Raw genomic sequence first — 20975 nt, 5'->3', positions numbered from 1 at the left:
ACAGCTGAATACACCCAACCAGTTTTTCTACACTTTGTCCTTTTTATGTTCTCCTCCAAAATAAAAATAACATATACACACACAAAACTAAGCACTTACTAATGTCAGGCCCCATTCTAAGCACCTATTCATTTTTATTTTCGTAACAACCCTGTATTGCAGGTAATATTATTATCCCCATTTTACAGATGAGGAGATTGAGGCATAGAGAAGTAACTTGCCAGCGGATGCACAACTGGCAAGGAATAGAACTGGGATTGAAATACAGATAAGTCTGGCTCCGGCATCCATATCTTGACCAGGATGCTATCCCTGCCTTCACTGGTCACAGAGCCTGCAGCCCACCCATGAAGCCAGAGTCTCTGGCGAAAACAGCACGTCTCACCTGAGCAAAAAATCCTTTCCGACTCCGTCTGGCAATTAGCAGTCTCTTCCACAAAAGGGCCACAAACTGTTGCTGTGTAAGTTTCCAGCCTTTCACCTGGTAGGACCCTTTGCCATCCATCCCACTGAGCAAGTCTGTCTCTCTGGATTCTGCAAGAAGCCAACACTGAAGGTCACCTATTATCTTAGGTGTTTTCGGCATTGCCATGCTCCTTCTTCTGGTGTCTTCAACAACTACCTTGGAGGCATGTGTCTGAAGCTAGAAGTTTCTCAGAAGTAAAGGGCTTTCATGACAAAGCTATGTCCAAGGAAAAGCTTGACTCAAAATGTCTAACAGTAGCAGTCTCTGCCTTTCAGTCCTTGTCTGATAAGTACAGAAAAGAAAGGTGTCTTGAGACAACTGAAAAGAGGTGTTCATGCGTAACCAGGTGTTACAGCCAGCCATTCGGATGAATCAAGTCATCAATTTCTTATAGACTACTCTATGAAACAGGCCATGTACGTAGCTTGACACATTTGAGAATACACAATGGCAATTAGCATCTCAGCTTCTCACCCTATTATATTTTGGTAAAACGTGGACACATTTCAAATGATCTAAGTACTGATACTGTATGAAGTCAGGCAGTTATATATAATGTAAGAGCCATACACTCTTTGAGCAGGGGTGAGAGAACTGGAAAGTTTTCTGTTCCTAAAAATTTTCTAGAAATCCTTGTCCTAAACTAATGATACCTAACTGATGTGCTTTTACATCTTAACAATATTTGTTTGATGTCTTAGCTCTCCTCTCCATCTCAGTTAAACACACAAAGACACACTCATCCAAAATATCTAATTCTTTTTTTTTCTTTTTTGAGATGGAGTTTTCACTCTTGTTGCCCAGTCTGGAGTGCAATGGCGCAACCGTGGCTGACTGCAACCTCTGCCTCCTGGGTTCAAGCGATTCTCCTGCCTCAGCCTCCCTAGTAGCTGGGATGACAGGCATGTGCCACCACACTCGGCTAATTTTTTGTATTTAGTAGAGACGGGGTTTCACCTTGTTGGTCAGACTGGTCTCAAACTCCTGACCTCAGGTGATTTACCCACCTCAGCCTCTCAAAGCGCTGGGATTACTGGCATGAGCCACCATGCCCAGCCTCAAATATCTAAGTCTTAGGGTACAATTAACTCTAACAGCAAATTCCCCTTTCTGACTCTTTCAAAATCACTCATCTACTCGAATGAATATTTGTTCAACAATTGAACACCTAATGTATACAAGAAACTAGGACCCCGCAGAAAAGATAATAAATACATGGGTTCAGAGGATTGAGGCACCATCTTTATGTCTTTAAAGGAAGTGATATGGATAGGCTCTTTCAGGTTTGATCACATGCACGATGCTGCAAAGAACAAGTGGCTTTTACCATTTCCTCACTTCTCTTTGGACTCTGTAGGGATCTATCACCTTGGCTAAAGGCCATCCAAAGAAAACAGGTGACAGCATGAGAGAGAATTTCACATTCAAACAGTAGGACACTGTTTGATCTTGCCCTAACAGACCTGGGTCTACGTCAGAATCATTTGGATCAGCAGCATCATCTTCAGTGAACGGGCGAAGACAGCTCTGCTTGTCCCCGAAGGCCCGCCTGTTTCGTCTTGCTGGCAAGGTACCATCTGAAGGCACAAGGAAAGAATCCCATACTTTATTTTATTTACAACAAAACAAACCTTCCCCATCTGCAACAAACCTACACTCTACAAATGAGAATGCAATAGAACAATTCAAAGGGAAAGGAACAATACTTGTGCACTGAGAAAGCCAGCAGGAGGCACTATCTTAAGTGTGCCATTCTCCCTCAAGGCAGTTACCTGAGGTCTCAGCATCCACCCCACTCTCTTCGGCCACCTTGAGGAATATCTGGAAAATGAGAGAGATGAGAACATTATAAGCACCAACGTTACGAGAGTAGTCACCACTGCCACGATTATTATATTACTGAGTGGCATGTTAGCCCCTGAAGACAGAGAAAGTAGAAGCCACATTTCTTAATAACACTTTCTCAGAGTTACCTGGGAGAGAAGCCGTTTTTGCCAGAGAACATTTCCTCAGTGGTGAGAGCTATCAATCTAGACAATCATTTTCAAATTAAAGTTATGGCTGAGCGCGGTGGCTCAGGCCTACAATCCCAGCACTTTGGGAGGCCGAGGCGGGCAGATCACCTGAGGTCTGGAGCTCGAGACCAGCCTGACCAACATGGATAAAACCCATCTCTACTAAAAATACAAAATTAGCTGGGCGTGGTAGCACATGCTTGTAATCTCAGCTACTTGGGAGGCTGAGGCAGGAGAATCGCTTGAACCCGGGAGGTGGAGGTTGCAGTGAGCCAAAATCGCACCACTGCACTCCAGCTTGGGCAATAAGAGCAAAACTCCAGTCCCATCAAAAATAAAAAAAAAATTAAAAAAAGCTATGACAGTAGGACACTGCAGCAGAAGAAATTTATTCTGAACCTACAGGGAATGAGTCAAGTGGCTTCTTTCAGGACTGTGGCTCTAAATCTTTGAGTAGGCTAGTACTATGATAAGTTATCCAAGACAGAATGAGCAGGAGGAAATAGAGCACTAGAAATATGATGGCAGCAATTCAAACATCAGAAGAGAATCTGAATGAGCGCAATAATTTCCAAACTCTAGTCTATAGACCACTGTGTCCAAAGTATGCAATAGAAGTACAGACTTCAAGGCCTCACCTCCAGAAATTCTGATTCACAGGCCCTGAAGCCAAACCTTAGTATGTTTATTTTTAGTAATATCCCCAGGTGATTCTGCTGCACTGTCAAGCTTGGAGACCACTGGGCCAGACAGCTTTTATATCCCCTTCAGCCTTCAAGGTCTGTGATGTTGTATCTCTAAGGGGAGGCATTACATGGATAAAGAGAGGATGGACTTTGAAGCCCCAAACCCCTGATTCTGAATCTCATGTCAGCATTCCTGAGTGTTCATTTTTTCATCTTTTTTTGAGAATTAAATGAGGTCACAGTGATTAAAAAAAAATCAAAAAACAAAAAACAAATCTCAGCACCTGGCACAAGTAGACTATCCATCCATAAACGCTGGTCATTTCCTATGTATGAGAATCCACTTGATACCTGGCTGTGACACAGTCACACCAGGGAATTGCTCCTGATTCTGATTCAGTAGGTCTGAGCTGGGCCCAAGTTGCTGAATTTCTAACAAGTTCCCAAGTGATCCTGATGCCGCTGGTCCTCACACTGTACTTGAGTAAAGAGGTTCATTAAAGGGTAAATAAGTGGATAGGAGTTTAAGGTTGGGATGTAAATGTGTTAGGTACCACTGGTTTCAACACACAAATCTCAGGCATGTACTGTGGTACAGAGGAAAATACTTCTTTCCTGCTATCTCCCACTACCATCTTAAATGGCTCACTGGGGCCAACATTAATCAGATGTCGATGACCTAAAAACTCAATGACTAACTCCATGATAATCCTGCTCCCAATGCAGGCTACCGGTCTGGCCTTAGGACGTTCGGCCTTGCTATATATTCCGACAGTCAGCCACTTAACTTACTTCTTCCAGGGTCGTCTCTGAGATGCCATAACTAGAAATGCCCAGGTCTGAGAGCCGGTCATCAATCTCATGAAAGAGTTCCACAAAGGCCCCCTCCTTAGCAGCTTCATATGGCAGCACATAGGTCAGCTCATGCCCTATGTCTTCCACCAGCCGGGCTTCAGACACATGCTTCCTGATGAGGTTGGAGATAGCAGAGACATCTGCAGGGACCAGAATGCAAAGATGGCTCAATCAACTCAGAGGGGCTTCGGAGTGAGGGCTGGCCATCCCCCACCCTCTCATCAGAGGCCTGCCGCTCATACACCACACCTGTTCCAGGTGTTTAGGTCATTCCACATGTTCATCTCTGGTCTGAGGGTTGGGGGCAAAGGAAAGGACTATGTCTTATTCACCTTTGTATCACCAAAGCCAGGCACATTGTAGGTACTCAGTGTAGAATGGGTGGACGGCTGGATGGGTGGATGGGTGAATGGGTGAATGGGAGGATGGGAGGATGGAAGGATGGGTGGGTGGGTGGATGGGTGAATGGATAACTGAGGCTCAAAGTCTGGTGTCTATTGCCTAAGCTCTGGGATTCTTCAATAGAAAACCTGAGTAAAGGAATCTTAAGAGATTCTTCACCCTTTCCTATGCTTATAAAGTAGGCTCCCTCATTTACCTAAATAGAGGGTTAATCTAACAGTCCATGGAAGCAGAAGTCTTCCTGGGAAAAGCCAGCCATTAGGACTAGGCAGAGATAGCAAGGGTCAAGACTTCTGTTCCACATATGCTACTGGTGACACTGGCCTCCTACACACGCTACCCAAGAAAAATCTGGAAGGCTGTTCCTGATCTCCTGGGCTCTCACTCTTCCTATGTACTAGGCTCAAATCCCACCCTACTGGCTTGGCCCTCAGCTCCTCATCCCTGGTATTCAGCGTCCACTCCCCTAAGGGATTCCCCAAACCCCAATCATCTCAGCTCTCTGGGACACTGCCCTGCTAGCTCCCAAACCGAGCCCCAGGCACCCCAGCAAGCATTAGGCCAACCCGCCACCAAGCTGCTTCCGCCCCCACAGCCACCCAGCCCCAGCCCAGCAGCAAACCTTGAGTCAGCGCCACCAGCCTCTGCACCTCTCCTCCTCTGCCTCCACTCTGCCCAGCTGGGGGAAGCTCAGGCACCACCTGAATAAGAAACCCCAGAGTCCTTACCGATGGTCAGCGTGTCACTCTCATGGTCGCTGCCCAGGCCAGCATCAGAACTGCTCTGAGAAACACTGTCCTCCTGATGGCAAAGAAGGAGGTGAGAACGGGTCAGGGACGGAGCAAGGCAGAGCCACCAGCACCTTCGCCTGGGAGGGCTTCCAAGAAGCTCTGTTGTGTGAGAACTAAAGGAAAAAGCTTTCCCTGGGACACATGCACTGGCAGCCGTGGCTTCAGAGGACCCTGTCTGGCATGTGTGTGCCGTGTGAACAGCCTCGCTTCCTGAGGGTGAAAGGTCAGGAAGCAGAGCTGCCAAAAGAACTGTGGCCTGCCAATGAATGCTGCAATGAGGCCTTTGCCAACCATCTCAGGCAAGGCCTTTACCTGGCTACATGTCTAATTCAATGCTTCTCATGCTTTAATGTGTGTTCAACCACTCAAGGACCTTGTTAAAATGCACAGATTCTGATTTGGTACGTCTGAGCTGGGCCCAGGTTGCTGAATTTCTAACAAGTTCCCAAGTGATCCTGATGCTGCTGGTCCTCAGACTGCACTTGAGTCAAGAGGCTCATTAAAAGGTAAATAAGTGGATAGGAGTTTCAGGTTGGGATGTAAATACATTAGGTACCACTGGCTTCAACACACAAATAAATCTCAGGCATGTACTGCGGTACAGAGGAAAACATACCTGGTAATTGGGTCTGGTCCCACCACTGTTATTTACCTGCTGGGTGACCTTGAATCAGCTACCAATTCCCTACAAGCCTCACTTCCCTCATCTGGGATAATAAATATAGTTACCTTCTTCCCAGGGTCTCTCTGCACTTTAATTGAGATGATAGAGGTTAAAAAAAAAAAAAAAAAAGGTTGTAAATGGTAACAACGCTATATAAAATTAACTATTATCATTACTTTCTTTTATGCCCAGAGTCTCTCTGGCATGAAATCAGTGCCTAATAAATATTGATTGTTTTATAGTTTAAAAGTTAAGGTCAATGAGATTGAAAAGTAATGTGCAGGAACACCAGGTCATTTGTAGCCAAGGCTCTTACCTCTTGACAAGTCTCTTTTCTTTGACATAATAATGTCCTCTAAGGACCTTCTCCATCACTCTCTGTGCCTCATAGGAAAAGGAAAACGGGATTCAACAGAACTAGCACAATGGGAGCAGAGGGCCCCTTAGCTTTCCATGCCTGAAGTATGATATGATTTCAAAGGGGCAACAGAGCAGGGAGATGGTGGCTTCAACATGGCAAAAGGGGTGGACGTGGAGAAATCATTCACAGCCAGCAAGTCCTGGCTGCCCAGACCCAACACCAGCCCAGCACCAAGACTGCAGCTCACCTTTTTCAGGTATGACACAGTGCTACTACTGTTTCTGCAGGAACTGAGGGAGGATTCCACATCTTTCTTGACCAGGGTCAGGTAGTAGCCTGTTCCCAGCTGGTTCTTCAGAAACAGGGAGGAGCCCACACAGCACAGCTTCCCATGGGAGATGATGGCAATCCTGTCCCCCAGGATGTCCGCTTCATCCATGTGGTGTGTAGAGAGAATAATGGTGCGGCCTGCCAGGCACAAACACAAGGATGTGGGACAGGTGAGGCCTCTCAGTTCTGATTTGTCACAGTGGCAGGGACTAGAGAGATATTAGCAGGGGTAAGCACTGGAAGAGACCTGGAAGCCACCTTTCACCCTGTATGGCTATGACCCCTAGAATGGCAAAGCTTTGTATATATAGGTACCGCATCCTCACAGAGGTAAGAACAGTAGCATTTTATTTGGGAACTTGCTATATGCCAGGCATTGTGCTAGGTGGTTTGTGTGCATTCTCATTTAATTTAATCCTCTATGAGGTAAGCACCACTATTATTATCGGCAAAGAAGGTGAGGCAAGTTGTGACTTTCCCAATGTCTCAGGGCCAGCCAGAGTTGGCTCCAAGCCTGCCTGTGCTCCTCATACTGTACCACATCAGATCTCTAACCAGAGAGCCCAATCGTCTTCCTGCCCCTCTCCGCTTCCATTCATTTAAGCATCCACCCTTTCAACTAACCATAAATTTAGTGCACCATGTTGGGGACAAAAAGATGAATAAAGACACAGCATCTCCTCTCAGGAATCTCAGTCTCAATGCCCTTTATCTCTTCTGTGATAACAGAAGAGTATCCCACGGCTTCACAGAAGCCTAGCCATGAGATACAGCCATACTTCTAAAAAGCCCCCCGCTCTCTCTCAGTCCATTTACTCAGAATAAATACACATCAGGCACCTTGTCGGTATTTCAGCAGCAGCTCCCATATTCCCCTGCGGGAGTAAGGGTCCACACCAGCTGTGGGTTCATCCAGAATGACAACCTTAGATCCCCCGACAAAGGCCAAGGCCACAGATAGCTTTCTCTGCATTCCACCTACAAAAAAACAGAGCGAGACAAACTCCAGGACCAGCCCCAGACAGTGAGTGAAGGCAGAGGACCTAGGGGCACAGCCAGGGACAAGTTTCTGTTACCAACCTCACCCAGCCTGGGACCCTGGGGCAGTGCTGATTTTCCTCTGCGTGTGTGTAGCCGGAGGAGGAGGGGAGAGGGATAGGGAAGGTAGCTCTGGGCCGCACCTGACAGCTGGCTTGTTTTGCTTTTCAGCTTGCTTGATGGCAAACCAACATCCAGGGCCATCTGCTCCATCTCCGCCTTCACGTGCTTCTCAGAGAGCCCTTTCAAGCGGGCATAGAACCAGATGTGTTCTTCGACAGTCAGCCTGGGGACAGGGAGGCAGGTCAGCTCTGGGCCCTACTGGATACCCCAGAATACAGTGTCCCCTGGCCCAGAACAGATGAGAATGGGCATATTTTTCTCTCCCCGTGCTTTTTAAAATAACTTTATCAATTTCTGAAAAATAATCTTCAAGATTCAAGGTAGAACAACAGTGAGCAACCACATGAGCTGCTCAGGAAATCAAAGTGAAAGGTGACAGATCGCTTCCAACCTGTTTCCAGCAGGCCTGGCCACCATGCACCAGGCAGTTACAACTTTCAATCTCAGGGCCCCAAGATGTGGTCTTTAATGGGCTGTCCCCACAGCACGTCCACCAAGAAGTCAGCTCGGCACTCACCTGGAGCAGCCTTCCTGAACCTCAGGTGACCTCAGGCTCTGAAAGTGGGGAGGACCCTGCACATGAGCCCCATGTGTTCACTTTAGATGAGGAGGGAGCACATGAGCCCCAGCTGTTCACTTTAGATAAGAAGAAACATAAGGGAAAAGCCTTGCCCAAGATTGCAGAGCTCAGGTCTCTCTCTGCTCCATCACACGGGCTCCCTGGGGGCCTTATGGCTGATGGGACAACCTGAGTGGGAGCAAATGTCTTAAGCAGCAAATATAGGTCCATCATACCAGGGCCCTGAAGCACTACCAGGTCTGGGAAGTCTGCTCCAGGCCTCAATAAGGAGTCTGGCGTGGGAGAGGATGGGCTAAAGGGCCCTCCAGCATGACAATAATGGAAAGCAATGTTTCCCAAGCCCCCATCCACTGGCTGGGCTGATGTCACCTCTACAGCTCAACCATTCACCTCCCCCTTCTCCTAAAATCAACGAACAACTAGGTCTCAAGGTGTTCACGGAGGTGAGCCTGCCACATTCAAAGAAAGTAAAATGTGGCCAGACACAGTGGCTCATGCCTGTGTTCCCAGCACTTTGGGAGACCGAGGTGGGTGGATCACGAGGTCAAGACATTGAGACCATCCTGGCCAACATGGTGAAACCCCGTCTCTACTAAAAACACAAAAATTAGCTGGGCATGGTGGTGTGTGCCTAGAGTCCCAGCTACTCGGGAGGCTGGGGCAGGAGAATCGCTTGAACCTGGGAGGCCAAGGTTGCAGTGAGCCAAGATCGCACCACTACAGTCCAGCCTGGCTACAGAGCGAGACTCCATCTCAAAAAAATAAAAAAGAAAAAAAGAAAAAACAAAAACACAGCAAAGTAAAATGCTTAAGTCCCACTCCTCCCATGATGGCATGACACACACACATCCAGAAAAGGCCTATTCTTAACGTGCTGCTGGTACTCACACGTCAAACAGCACGTTATGCTGGGGACAGACCCCCAGGTTCTGCCGGATGGTGCTCATCTCAGAGCGAATGTCTTTTCCCAGGATGTAGGCGGTGCCCGAGGTCGGGGGGAACAACCCGGTCAGGATTGACCTGAGGACAAAAATTTAGAAGTACAGGAGTCAGGGTTGACCTACCCTTAACTCTAGATGCTCCATTCAGTCTGCAGAGAGAACAGAACACCAACCCTCCCACCGCCCCCATTCCTTTCTAATGAACCCTACCAGACCCACACAAAGCAAAGCTGTCCTTTTGCTTCAGTAAATAACTACAAGTGGGCCTATGGGTTAGAAATGCCAATTTTAGTATGAGCATTTTTTAAATGAAGCTTCCAATTTGCAATGAAAGTATTCTTTAAAAAATGTATTTTGCATGCCTAACATCGCATGCATGGAAAATGGACAAACAAGAACATATTATTCAAAGATAAAAACAATTTTTGTGTTAGGTAGTAGGATTTCTGACTGCCTTTTCAAAATCTTCTGAAAAGCTCATAATATATTAATTCTATGTTTTAAAAAAAGATTAAAAAGAAAACAGGAAAAGAATGTCACCCCCCAAAGATATACCCTTTGGAATGGTTAGAATGGTTGAGGAATCATGCTGGAAGCCACTGAGGCTAACGCTGGTGCTTTACAGCCCCTGACCCCTCCTGATACTACCCACTGTAAGGTCCTTGAGGTCCCAGGGAAGGCAATCAAGCCAGCTGCCCAGCTTGATTGCGTCTCACATGTGCTTCTCACATCTGCTTAGAGACAGAGTTTCTGGGAATTACCAACTCCCTCCAACATATGTAATCTATCTTTTCGTGGCTGCAGGTTCCAAGACCACTGCAGAATTCTGTGAACTACATGGGAAAGGTCATCTGAGGCCCCAGCTTGTTTTAGGCTGAAGAAATAACATCTAGCAAACTAGCACGTGGAAAGACACTCATGATTAGATAACATGTTCACATTCGGCAACTCCTCTTGTGCTCCTGCCCTTGTCCCAGGGACCAGCATGGTTTCCTAAGGTATAAATTTCTAACTCTACTGCAGAACCCTGCTGTGGCTGATTCTGTGGGAACCACACCCTCTTCTTACATGGTGGTCGTCTTCCCCGCTCCATTGTGGCCCAGGAAGGAGGTGATCTGGCCCTCATAAAAATTCAGTGCCAGGCCATCGACAGCCACCTTCATCCCATCTCGGTAGACTTTTACCAGGTTCTGAATGGACACGCCCAGCTTCAGGTGGGTGGGTTCCTCCTCCATGCAGACTGTGACAGGAGAGAAGACAGAAATGAACCCACAGAAAGCACTAAGGAGTGGAGTGTAAGGACACAGGGCACTGCGCTTGTACTTTCAGAACCGCCTTCTCTCCATGTCCACCCTGGTTGTCTCAGGCAGGCAGGAGGCTATAAATGTTTATTTAAGGCCTATTTGGGTACTGATGTTGGTGATGGGAATACAATGATAAAGGAGCATTCAGAGTCTATTGGGAAAAAGGACTTGATGAACAATTAAAATAGAGGATGCTGAAAGCTGTTTAAAAAATACATCTAAAAATGCCATGGAACTGTGATACACCCCTCCCAGGGAACACTACTCAGCAGTGAAGAGGAATGAACTGTTGACACACACAACTTGGATAGATCTAAGGGAATTCTGCTGACTGAAAAAAAAAAAAAAAAAAGCCAGTATCAAAAGGATACCCAATGTATGGTTCCATTTATGCAACATTCTGGAAATAATAAAACTGTAAAAATGAGGAACGCATTAGTGGTTGACAGCTATCAGGAACTGAGGAAGAAGGGAGGTGGCTGTGGCCATTAAGGGGTAGCATGAAGGAGCTTTGTGACAATGAGATATTTCTGCAGCTTGATTGAGCTAGTAATTACATGAATTCACACATGATAAAACTGCATAGAACTAAATACACACACACACACACAAATGAGCGCACATAAAGCCAGTGAAATCTGAAGAAGGTTTGTGAATTGTACCTATGTCAATTTCATGGTTTTGATATTATTCTACAGTTACATATGGTGCTACCATTGGGGAAACTGGATGAAGGGTTTAAGGCAACCCCCTCATGTAATTTGTATTACTTCTTGTGAGTCTGTAATTGTTTTAAAATAAAAAGATTTTCTTTCACGTGCCATGGAAGTTCAGGGCAGAGAGTGACTGACTACCTGAGAACCAAGGAGGGATGCTCAGGGGAGGGGATCCTGAACTAGATCTTGGTGAGAAAGGAGGAGTTGAGAAGATAGGCAAGTTAGAGAGAAGGTTCTCCTGTGAGAGCAAACAGTACCTACAAAGGCATGGAGGTGTGGAAGAACATGACATATTCCAGCAACTGTGAGCATTTCTATGTGACTGAAACAGGAGCTAGGTGTAGACAGGAGGTAGGAGAAGATGATTAGGAACAGCAGGCAGGCGTGCTACACTAAGGAGCATCATACTTTTACCAAGGGCAATCAGGGGATGGGCACAGAAGAGACTGGCAGAAAAGGGACCTATTAAATATTTAGGAAGCCACTCTAAGTACAAAGAACCCAGAAGGCAGAGCCTTTGATGAGCTGTGGACATCTCTGTCTGCAGTTAAGAGCCAAGAGAGGATTAGGGATCTGGGTAATGTTTACATTATGAAGCATAGGCTGAGCTCTGTGGTAGCCACTTGGTCTCAGCCCACACAGGCTGATACACAGGTCACCATGTCACAGGCAGGCAGCGAGGCTATGGTTCCACAATCACGCTTGTCTTCACCTCTTTCTTCTGGCTTGTTAGGAGACCATGAAATGTGTGTTTGGGAGGGGGCAAGTAAAAGATACTTTTCTAGAAGCCAATACAACAAAGAAAATGTCCCTCAGGGATCGAGACCGTGAACTCCCAATAGGTCAATAGCATTGGACATAAATGGCATGGGAGGATTTGGAAAAGGACACTGCATGTGATTTCTCTGCCCCTGGAGTGGTTTCACAGTCTTTTAGAAAGGCAGGAGACATCGCTTGCCCCCAACAGTTAGCAGAGGCAGCAGCACTAGGTTAAAGAAAGAGCAGGAGGTCAACAGCACTTACTTTCTGACATTCTCTTTTGGCTGGAACCAGGGTGGCTCTTCTCATCACTTTCCTCACCAAACCAGTAGGACTTGGTGCAAGGAAAATACCAGGGCCTGGGAATTCCGTACTGGCCTGAAAGCAAAGCACAGGTATGAGCCAAGCTCAGCATCATCCCAGTATTCTGAGGGTTTCCCAGCCAGGTCCATTTCCTCCTTGACACATCCTTTGGGGAAGGAACAGATTTGAATGGATGTGGGGAAAGAGGGAGCTAACATTTGCTGAAACCTGCTATGTACAACGTACATTCTGCACCTCTGTAAGTCCTTCCAACAACCCACGGGGCAGGTGCCATCCCCATTTTAGAGATGAGGAAACTGAGGGATAAGGAGACTATCCAAGGTCCCTCAGCCAGTAAGTTAAGACTCAGAATTTAAATCCAGAATCTGCATGCTGCAAAACTGCATAATCAATGAAAGAAGTTCAGGCAGGAGTAATAAATATTTCATGTGTACCTCCTTAGGGGAGGATCAGAAGGTGAACCAAAAAGGGTTAAATCTTGCTCTCTCAGAATATGATCTCACATGAAAACTGTCCAACGCAGGTTCCTCTTGGACTTGGTCAAGAAGATGTATTATATTAAGAAAGAAGTATTAAAGAAAAATTCAACATGAATTTTTATTGAATGCTAATTAATCATAGGCAGGCCTTAGAGCTAGTATATTTAATTATTAACAACCTGTACTCAGGAAACAGAACCTCTCCTAGTTGTACCCCCTCTGAGGACATAGAAATACAGAATTGGGTGAGCACTGGGAGGATTCGCCTGGGCTTATTGATCCAGTGTAACCGAAGCGGATTCACCTCCATGTACCAACATTTAACAGTTGTGTGACCACAGCTGGTTACTTAACATCTTTGAGTCACAGTTCTCTCATTTGAAAATTGCTGGTTATTATAGTAACTACTTCAGAGTAGCCTTGTGAGAATTAAATGAAGCAATGTGTATAAAACATTTTGCATGCTGCCTGGCACACAGTTTTCAAGAAACAAGTGCTGTACAAGTAGTGACAATTGTACTTTCAGCATCAGCTGCCTGTCCTTGGACTATCTGTTTACTATAGATCTATAGCCCAAACCACTTCCCAGGGAAGCCCATGCACTGCAGAGATTCTAGCACAAAGAAAGGACATCAGCTAGAAGTCATATTTTCCAAACAGATGCCCAAAGCAGTGTACCTGGAAAGACAGCCTCAATGTACCAGGTCATCACCCCATAGAGGAAGGTGTCAAACAGCATCATGGAGACCGAAGTGGTGAGATTGAAGCCATCTTCCTCCACAGGACTCTCAAACAGGTTGTCCCACTGCACTCCAATGCCCTGCTCCTCAAAAAGGGCAAAGTACTCACAGCCAAACCCAAAAGCCACAGGAGACAGCAGGCTCTGTGAGAAACAGGCAAAGTCACCTATCCATTTCCTGGTCAGTCTCATTTTTCTATCTCTTCTAGTGTAAATTACACCTGGAGAAATTTGAATTTGCAAAATGGATCAATCATAAGGTGCAGAAGTAGTATTTACCTATACAGTCCCTTTAGGGGAGTGGTGGGCTACCAAGTAACATATAAAATGATTCCATTTGTAACCACTCATTATACACAAACATTTCAGAAATGCATATACAGTGAAGTATAAAACTTTTACAACTTTATGTTTCCAAAGATGCCCCAAGGCTCAGCAATCCTGTTCCCCCACACACATGCGCATACCCACAGTCCTCTGAGGCTCCCTGCTCAGCCAAGGATGGCTCAGGATCAGAGGTGCCTGTCTGGGGCTGCTGATGCCTATGGAGCCCAGACTGAGGCATCAGGAGCATCCTATGAGTCACTCTTAGCTTTCCTGATAAGTGACCTGGGGACATCTGACAACTTGTACTTGTAGGGGCTCACACACTCTCCAAGATATCCCCCTGCTCTGTACGAGGGAAGGAAGTGTCCAAGTCAGGAATTTGTGGGATGAGGCACCTGCTCCTCAGTTGTGCTTAGTTCAGAAAATATTACTCAAGCAAAACACCATACTGGACACAAGGAAGACAAGAGAGGTCATCTCTGACCTCAAGAGTTTTCAGTTCTATGTGTGGCCTTGGCTTTGTCATGAGCTTAACATGGCCAACAGAGCTGGGAGATAAAGGGCAGAGATGGCATCTGTTGCCTGAAGCCATTCCTCAATGCCATTTATCCCCAGCCCAGTTCAAGATGCAGTCTGGCTCTCGGAAAAATTCCATTCAATTCAATTCAACCAGGATTCACTGAGAAGACTAAAGGTAAACAATTTAATAAAACGCAATCTTGCCCTTACCCTTAAAGAGCTTAGAATCTAGAGCTAAGGTTCATGTCCCATTGGAAAGAGACTATCATCTTCTGTTCTCAACTTGCTGCTTTTATTCAGGGACTCCAAAGGAAGGTCAAATGTCTACAGCCACTGAAGAAAGGTCAGAGGTACTCACAGCGAAGATCTTGAGTGTGAAGCCCACGTAGTCCTGCCATGCCACACACAGGACGTAGGGTAGGTACAGCGTGAAGTAGATGATGCCCCCACAGGCTGCTGCCAGGTTGGCTCTGGAGAAGAGTGTGCTAATCAGGAAGCACTGCAGGATTGTCACCACAGCAAACACGGACAGGAAGACAAACACCACGCTGGGATCACTGTAGGGCAGCAGGTTTCCTAACTGGGAAGGAAGAGACACATCAAATGTGCTGCCTCAACAATCCCAAGCACTCACTTGTATGATCTACAGAAAAAAGACAGGGTTTATTCCTACTCATGTTAGAGACAATGCAGAGGTGTAATGCTGTTCATCTTTCTGATGAGGCAACTGATCATTACCATCCTAAAGAAGATAAGTGATTTACCCAAAACTACACAGAAAAATAATGGCAGAGTTATGAATACAACAGAGTCCAGGGCTTTCTACGCATTTCAGTGGGCGAGTTTGCTCTTTGTTTCTTCAATAGGTAATTTTAACTGGTTTCTCCTTATATAAGGACTATGACTGGTGGCGCCACAGAAGAGCTGTGGGAGATAATGTCCCACGTAACTTTTCTGTCTAAAAGCCAAGGAAAATGGCCAGGCAACTTGACTTTCCCTCTCGATCACCATGGATTCTGCATTCCCACAATCATCCAAACTCTTGTGGATATTTTGAGCCTATGTCCGGCTGATGGGTACATGTCTGCAGGACCCACCAGCATGCAGTTGTCTCAGAGCAGCTCTTATGCACCAACCATGGGACCACTACCTCTGCCACTGACCTTCCCCTTGCAGTTAGATAACAGAGCATGAGGGAGGGGTTGCTTTTAGCAAGAACTGTATCCTACTGTGGAACCTCAATAAAGTCCTTGACCTTCCTGAGCCTCATTTCCTTGTCTGTTAAAAGGGTTAGTGAGGATAGAAGAAGAAGCCCATGTGATGTGTTTAAACAGTCCTTGGCAATCAGTAGGAACTATTTGTAACAGATGGTAACTAGTATTAAATTAGTTAGTTCTTATCTCTTTGTACTCCTTTTGCTTCAAAAACATTTATTTTTACCTGATGCGTCTTTATATGAAATGCTTGCAGAGAAAGAAAATTCGGATATAAATATATTAATGTATGGTTCAGACACAAAACTGCACTGCCCAGAGTCCCCATTCAGGGAAGCCTTGTTGCCCAGCTGTCAGTAGACGGCCTCAGGCATCAGCAACTCTGGGTTTGTCACAGCAGCAGAGAGCCATGTAGGCCCTGGGGCACGACCTTCCCAGGGCAGCCCACATCCAGTGATTGATTGAGAGGGCTGGGGAAGGTGGTGTCAGGAGGGAGGCCTTGGGGGAGCACAAAGGGCTGGATGTTTCAGCTCGATGAAGAACAACTCCAACAAGCTGCATATTCTCTAGAGTGCCCCACGGGGTTGGCCCTATATCACAGTTCAACTCCTCCCTCTGCCCAATCCTGCATCTTCCATATCTCTTCCATAGGTATTGAGCCCTCATAAATACCCATACACCAAACTCTATTTCAGCCTCTGCTTCCAGACAGTCTAACCTGCAACAATATATATCCTTCTGATTATTGTTCTTAGAAACTTAGGAAGAATCGCCACCCAATATATCTAAGAAAATAAATAGCTTTCAGATGCTGCCATGAACCACTACCAATGAGACAGCATGGCACAGTTGAGCATGTGGTTATCTGGAAAGCATGAACCCTGCACTCTCATCCTGCTTAGCTGCTACCTGGCTGGGTTGACTTTCGGCAAGTCACTGCCCCTCTCTGGGCCTCACTTTCCCCAACTATAAATGGATGAAATTGCAGGAAATGACAGGTATGACCCCTTCTCTACCAGAGGCTTGGATTTTTTTTCTTCTTCTCCTCCCTTAGCCCATGTTGAGCTATTTCAGAGTTTCCTGGCAGGGAAGAGCGAGTGAGGCTGCCTTACCTTCAGGATGACCACCAGCAGGCCAGCGCTCACAAGAAGAGGAATGAGGCTACTAATGAACCAGCTAAACCAGAGGATGCTGTTGTCCAGGCCCATGATCCGCATGGTCTCTTTCAGCCGTGCCTCCTTCTCATACACGATGCCCTTGATGATCACAGCCACTGAGTAAATCCAGGCCAGCGTCATGAAGAGGGGCATTGACCGGCTCATCACCCGCAGAAAGCTGGAGGCCCCAAGGAAGGACAAGGGGAGAAAGAAAGACACACGTGAGCCAGGGTGATGGGCCAAGGCCTCTGAGCCCGCATGCTAGAGGGAGCACCACATCTGGGCCACAGAAGGACAGGCCCTCTAGACTCTGAAATGTACGTATGATCCAATGCTTCACGAGCAATGCAATGTAGAGAGAAAAACGAGGCTAACAAAGTGTTGCCAAGCCAAATTTCTTTGGGGGCTTGCTTCAGTAACTAGGTAACTGTGAGCGATACTTAAACTAAAGGTAGATTATATTAAAGTACTAAAAACCAAAACAAAAAAACAATTCATTCTCTCACAAAAGTTCAACATCTCCAAGGTCATCTCACTATTGACTTGCTTATCGTAACTCTAATCACACCATAGACATACATTTCAGGCAGCTCTTGTCAATGTTTCAGATTCCAAGCTAGAACAGAAAATGCAGATGTGCAAAGTAAAAGGCACACAGATTTTGGACCCTGAACTTGAGGTTCACGTCAAAGCTTTACCATGTAGGCACATACTCACTACATGACAACAGGCACCAGCTCTTAATGCCTCTTAACTTCTGTGCCCTGTCTTAAGACATCCTTTCTAGAGTAAACCTTAGCTTAGGGGTCTTTGTAAAAGTCTTCCTTTGAAAAATTCCAGCTAATTGTTTAGAAGGTGGAAAACAGGATAATTTCTGGTGACCTTGAAAAGCTATAGATAGCCATACGAGGAAACACACTATTCAATGCAAAACAGAGAACCAATACAAGCAGAACCCAGCTCCTCCCGCATCCTGATCCCTATACACACACACACACACACCCCACCACCACCACCAACCACAGAGAATAAGAGAATTTCCAGAATCTGGAAGAAACATTACATATTTCAGATGTCTGCAATAACTACACCTCCGCCTATTCTCTTAGAAGAAATCATTACATCCAAAGGCATAGTTCCCACAATGAGAACTTGGCAGCTTAGTGACTCAGCATTGAAAGATTTTCTAAAAAGTCTAAGAGGAAGAAGCTTTGTTCAGTTTTATTTGGGTTGTTTTGAAATGTGGTTTACCACCTAGGGAGAAGAAGTGCACACATTTACATAAACTGTGCTTTTATAAGTTTAGACGCTGTTTCTGCATCTATGTGTGAGTATGTGCTTGCATGTGTTTGTCATGACACATTTTAAGCTTGCAGATTGAGCAAATTTTGACCAAAAGGGTAGAGTGTAAAAAATTAAAGTGGTGGGCTGGGTGCAGTGGCTCACACCTGTAATCCCAGCACTTTGGGAGGCCAAGGAGGGTGGATTGCCTGAGCTCAGGAGTTGAAGTCTAGCCTGGGTAACATGGTGAAACCTCGTCTCTACTAAAATACAAAAAATCAGCCGGGCGTGGCAGCATGAGCCTGTAGTCCCAGCTACTGGGGAGGCTGAGGCAGGAGAATAGCTTGAACCCGGGAGGCGAAGGTTGCAGTGAGCCGAGATTGAGCCACTGCACTCCAGCCTGGGCGACAGAGTGAGACTCCATCTCAAAAAAAAAATAAAAATAAAAAGATAAAAGTGGCAACCATGGATGAGAAGGAAAGAGGTTTACTAGTGTGTGCACATATATCTATGTCTGTCATGTGGCTGCAACTGTTGACAACTTACATCTGGCATCTTATTTCCAGATCATTCACACATGCATGCACATGCACACACATATACACACCCCCATCTGGCACAGTATAAACTGGTTAAATACAGTGGCTTGCAGGTAACTTACATGTCATCAACGTAACAGGGATAGGGCATCTGTTGCATATAGACACCAGTTTTCTTCTCGGTGCCCGTCAGCACCCTGATGATTGCCTGCTCCACCACATCCTGCAAGTAGGCGAAGCCCCCCCAGACGTACCGCATGTCCTCAAAGGGGTCAGCTCGAGGACCAGGGTCCCAGTACCTAAAACCAAACCACAGGTAATCAACCATTCCTTTAGAACCATACAATAAAAAAAAAAAAAATTGCCCCAAACCCTACTACCCTTACCAAGCCCCTTTTTCTATTTTTGTATCTTTTTTTTTTTTTTGAGATGGAGTTTCACTCTTATTGCCCAGGCGGGAGTGCAATGATGTGATCTTAGCTCACTGCAACCTCCGCCTCCTGGGTTCAAGCAATTCTCCTGCCTCAGCCTCCCGAGTAGCTGGGATTACAGGTGCCTGCCACCAAAATTCCTGGAATTAATTCCCTTGAGTAGAAATGCTAAATCAAAAGATACTGTTATTTTATGACCTATGAAAAACCTTCCAGCAAGGCATGTACCAATTTCACCAAAATCATGACACCAAGTTGAGTTTTTTTGTTGTTGTTGAAATTTCTACCAAATTTTTAGTTAAAATAAAGTACCTCTTGTCCTAATATAATAGGTGCTCTGGACCTCCCCAAGACCAGGCTGGTGTGATGGGATTCCACTTACCCATCCTTGATTTTATTTGTCCTCTCCACATTGTCAATGTCCATTCGGATCTTGTACTTGACATGATGGGGCAGCTCAATGCTGCCTGGAGTAATTCCAGTGAACACAATACCAGCCCAGAACTTCCTCTCATCCAGCAGCTCCATGGACTTGTTGATGAGCCAGACTTCTGTTGCTATGGGTTCTAGCTTGTTCAGGTTGACACACTGATAGAACAACAGCCTTCATGAGAACGTTGGCAGCCAGGACAACAAGCAGTGGCTGAGACAAATCCTACACTAGGAGGCAAGGGCTGACTACACAATTGCTCATCCTCTCTCTCTAATCCTCTCTAATGTAGTTTTCCAACCTTCAACCAAGAATGGAGGAGTTTGGTTTTTCACTGCAATTTAAGAGAAATTCTAAGAGTAATTTAGGGATATGTTATTTATTGATTTTGTGGAGGAAAAGAGGTTAAAACAATGATCTTATCTTACTTTTCTGTTTTCTTAGCAATTCTGAGTCATAGCAACTAACCAACCAACCAGACCAAAACACCTCTTACCCATCCCTACTAATATAATTTTTAATATAAAATTTCAAAAATTTAATTGGACCCGAATTAGATTTTAGATAAGTTTCACAAATAATGCCTTTTTAAGGGAATGCTTTGCTACCATTAGTCACTGAGATAGGAAAACCTAAAAGAAAATGGGTAGAAATATTCTTTTGAGCCTATATAGAATAAGCTAGAGTTAATTTACTAAAGCTAGAGTTTATTTACTCATTCAACCACTCAACTAACATTTATTAAGTGCCTTTTGTTACCAAATCCTGTGTTAGGCTTGAGGGATAGTTTTGTAAATGAGACTATACATTATTTCTAAACTTGCCTCCTGCCTGGACCTTATTGTAACGTCTCAGAGAAAGAAGCCGTTAAGTCTTTTCTAAATGATCCCAGCAACAGATTCACCTCCATGAAGCGAGATATGGTCCGGATTGCCTGGTTAGTCTCGTTGAAAGCTTCTCTCCAGGTGTACACAGAACCATTACTGGACTGGACATCCTCTGGGTGCTTGGCCAAAAACGCCACGATGTCTTGGGCTGTCCAATCTAAGCCATCCAACTGCTGTTCCCAAAAGTGGTCATTGTCCCTGCTGTCCAACAGCATCTGCCATTCCAGTGAGAAAGTACAAGTAGTAAACACCAACTAAATCTTGAGGAGCACTACAAAATTTACAAAATACTTGCATATACACTGTCGTTGTTTTATCCTCACAGAAAACTGAGGTAAATGACAGTGTCCCTATTTTATATGTGAGAAGACTGAGGCTGAAGAAAAAAAAACATGATTTTAACCAGGGTTTGGTCATAGTATTACTAGATGTGGAGCTGAGACTCAAAGTCAGACCAGTCTGAATTCAGAGTCCATATGCTTTCCACTATACGAAACATCTCACTTAACAGTATTAACTACAGTAACAACAATACTTCCTTTATATAGTTACTATGTTGAATAGTGTATATGCTTCACCTTACACAACTCCATAAAGAGGGCACTTTTATTTTTTTG

The 20975-nt window shown here is 45.4% G+C and overlaps 1 protein-coding gene across 3 annotated transcripts in view; it reads right to left on the bottom strand.

Moving 5' to 3' along the window:
* The window catches only part of ABCA1 (ATP binding cassette subfamily A member 1), a 147304-nt gene that overhangs the window by 31282 nt on the left and 95047 nt on the right, over positions 1 to 20975 (bottom strand). For 2 of the 3 annotated variants that reach the window (XR_010148603.1, XM_016961357.4), the window contains exons 12-28: positions 20376 to 20573; positions 19424 to 19629; positions 18733 to 18909; positions 16746 to 16968; positions 14778 to 14999; positions 13513 to 13717; positions 12296 to 12409; positions 10321 to 10492; positions 9200 to 9331; positions 7752 to 7894; positions 7411 to 7548; positions 6488 to 6708; positions 5047 to 5125; positions 3960 to 4162; positions 2239 to 2287; positions 1930 to 2043; positions 386 to 534 (exon numbers count right to left, since the gene is read on the bottom strand). Coding sequence is in view for 2 of the 3 variants with exons in the window: in XM_016961357.4 (XP_016816846.1) it covers positions 386 to 534; positions 1930 to 2043; positions 2239 to 2287; positions 3960 to 4162; positions 5047 to 5125; positions 6488 to 6708; positions 7411 to 7548; positions 7752 to 7894; positions 9200 to 9331; positions 10321 to 10492; positions 12296 to 12409; positions 13513 to 13717; positions 14778 to 14999; positions 16746 to 16968; positions 18733 to 18909; positions 19424 to 19629; positions 20376 to 20573 (2745 nt within the window). In the remaining variant the exon portion in view is untranslated. Of the gene's footprint in view, positions 1 to 385; positions 535 to 1929; positions 2044 to 2238; positions 2288 to 3959; positions 4163 to 5046; positions 5126 to 5152; positions 5226 to 6487; positions 6709 to 7410; positions 7549 to 7751; positions 7895 to 9199; positions 9332 to 10320; positions 10493 to 12295; positions 12410 to 13512; positions 13718 to 14777; positions 15000 to 16745; positions 16969 to 18732; positions 18910 to 19423; positions 19630 to 20375; positions 20574 to 20975 lie in introns of all 3 variants that reach the window. The other variant, XM_001138040.6, reaches the window with a different exon arrangement.

Source organism: Pan troglodytes, chromosome 11 (genome assembly GCF_028858775.2).
Source record: "Pan troglodytes isolate AG18354 chromosome 11, NHGRI_mPanTro3-v2.0_pri, whole genome shotgun sequence".
NCBI classification, from domain to species: Eukaryota; Metazoa; Chordata; class Mammalia; order Primates; family Hominidae; genus Pan; species Pan troglodytes.
The sequence above is the reverse complement of the archived record's forward strand: the minus strand, read 5'-3'. Positions and strand labels throughout refer to the sequence as shown.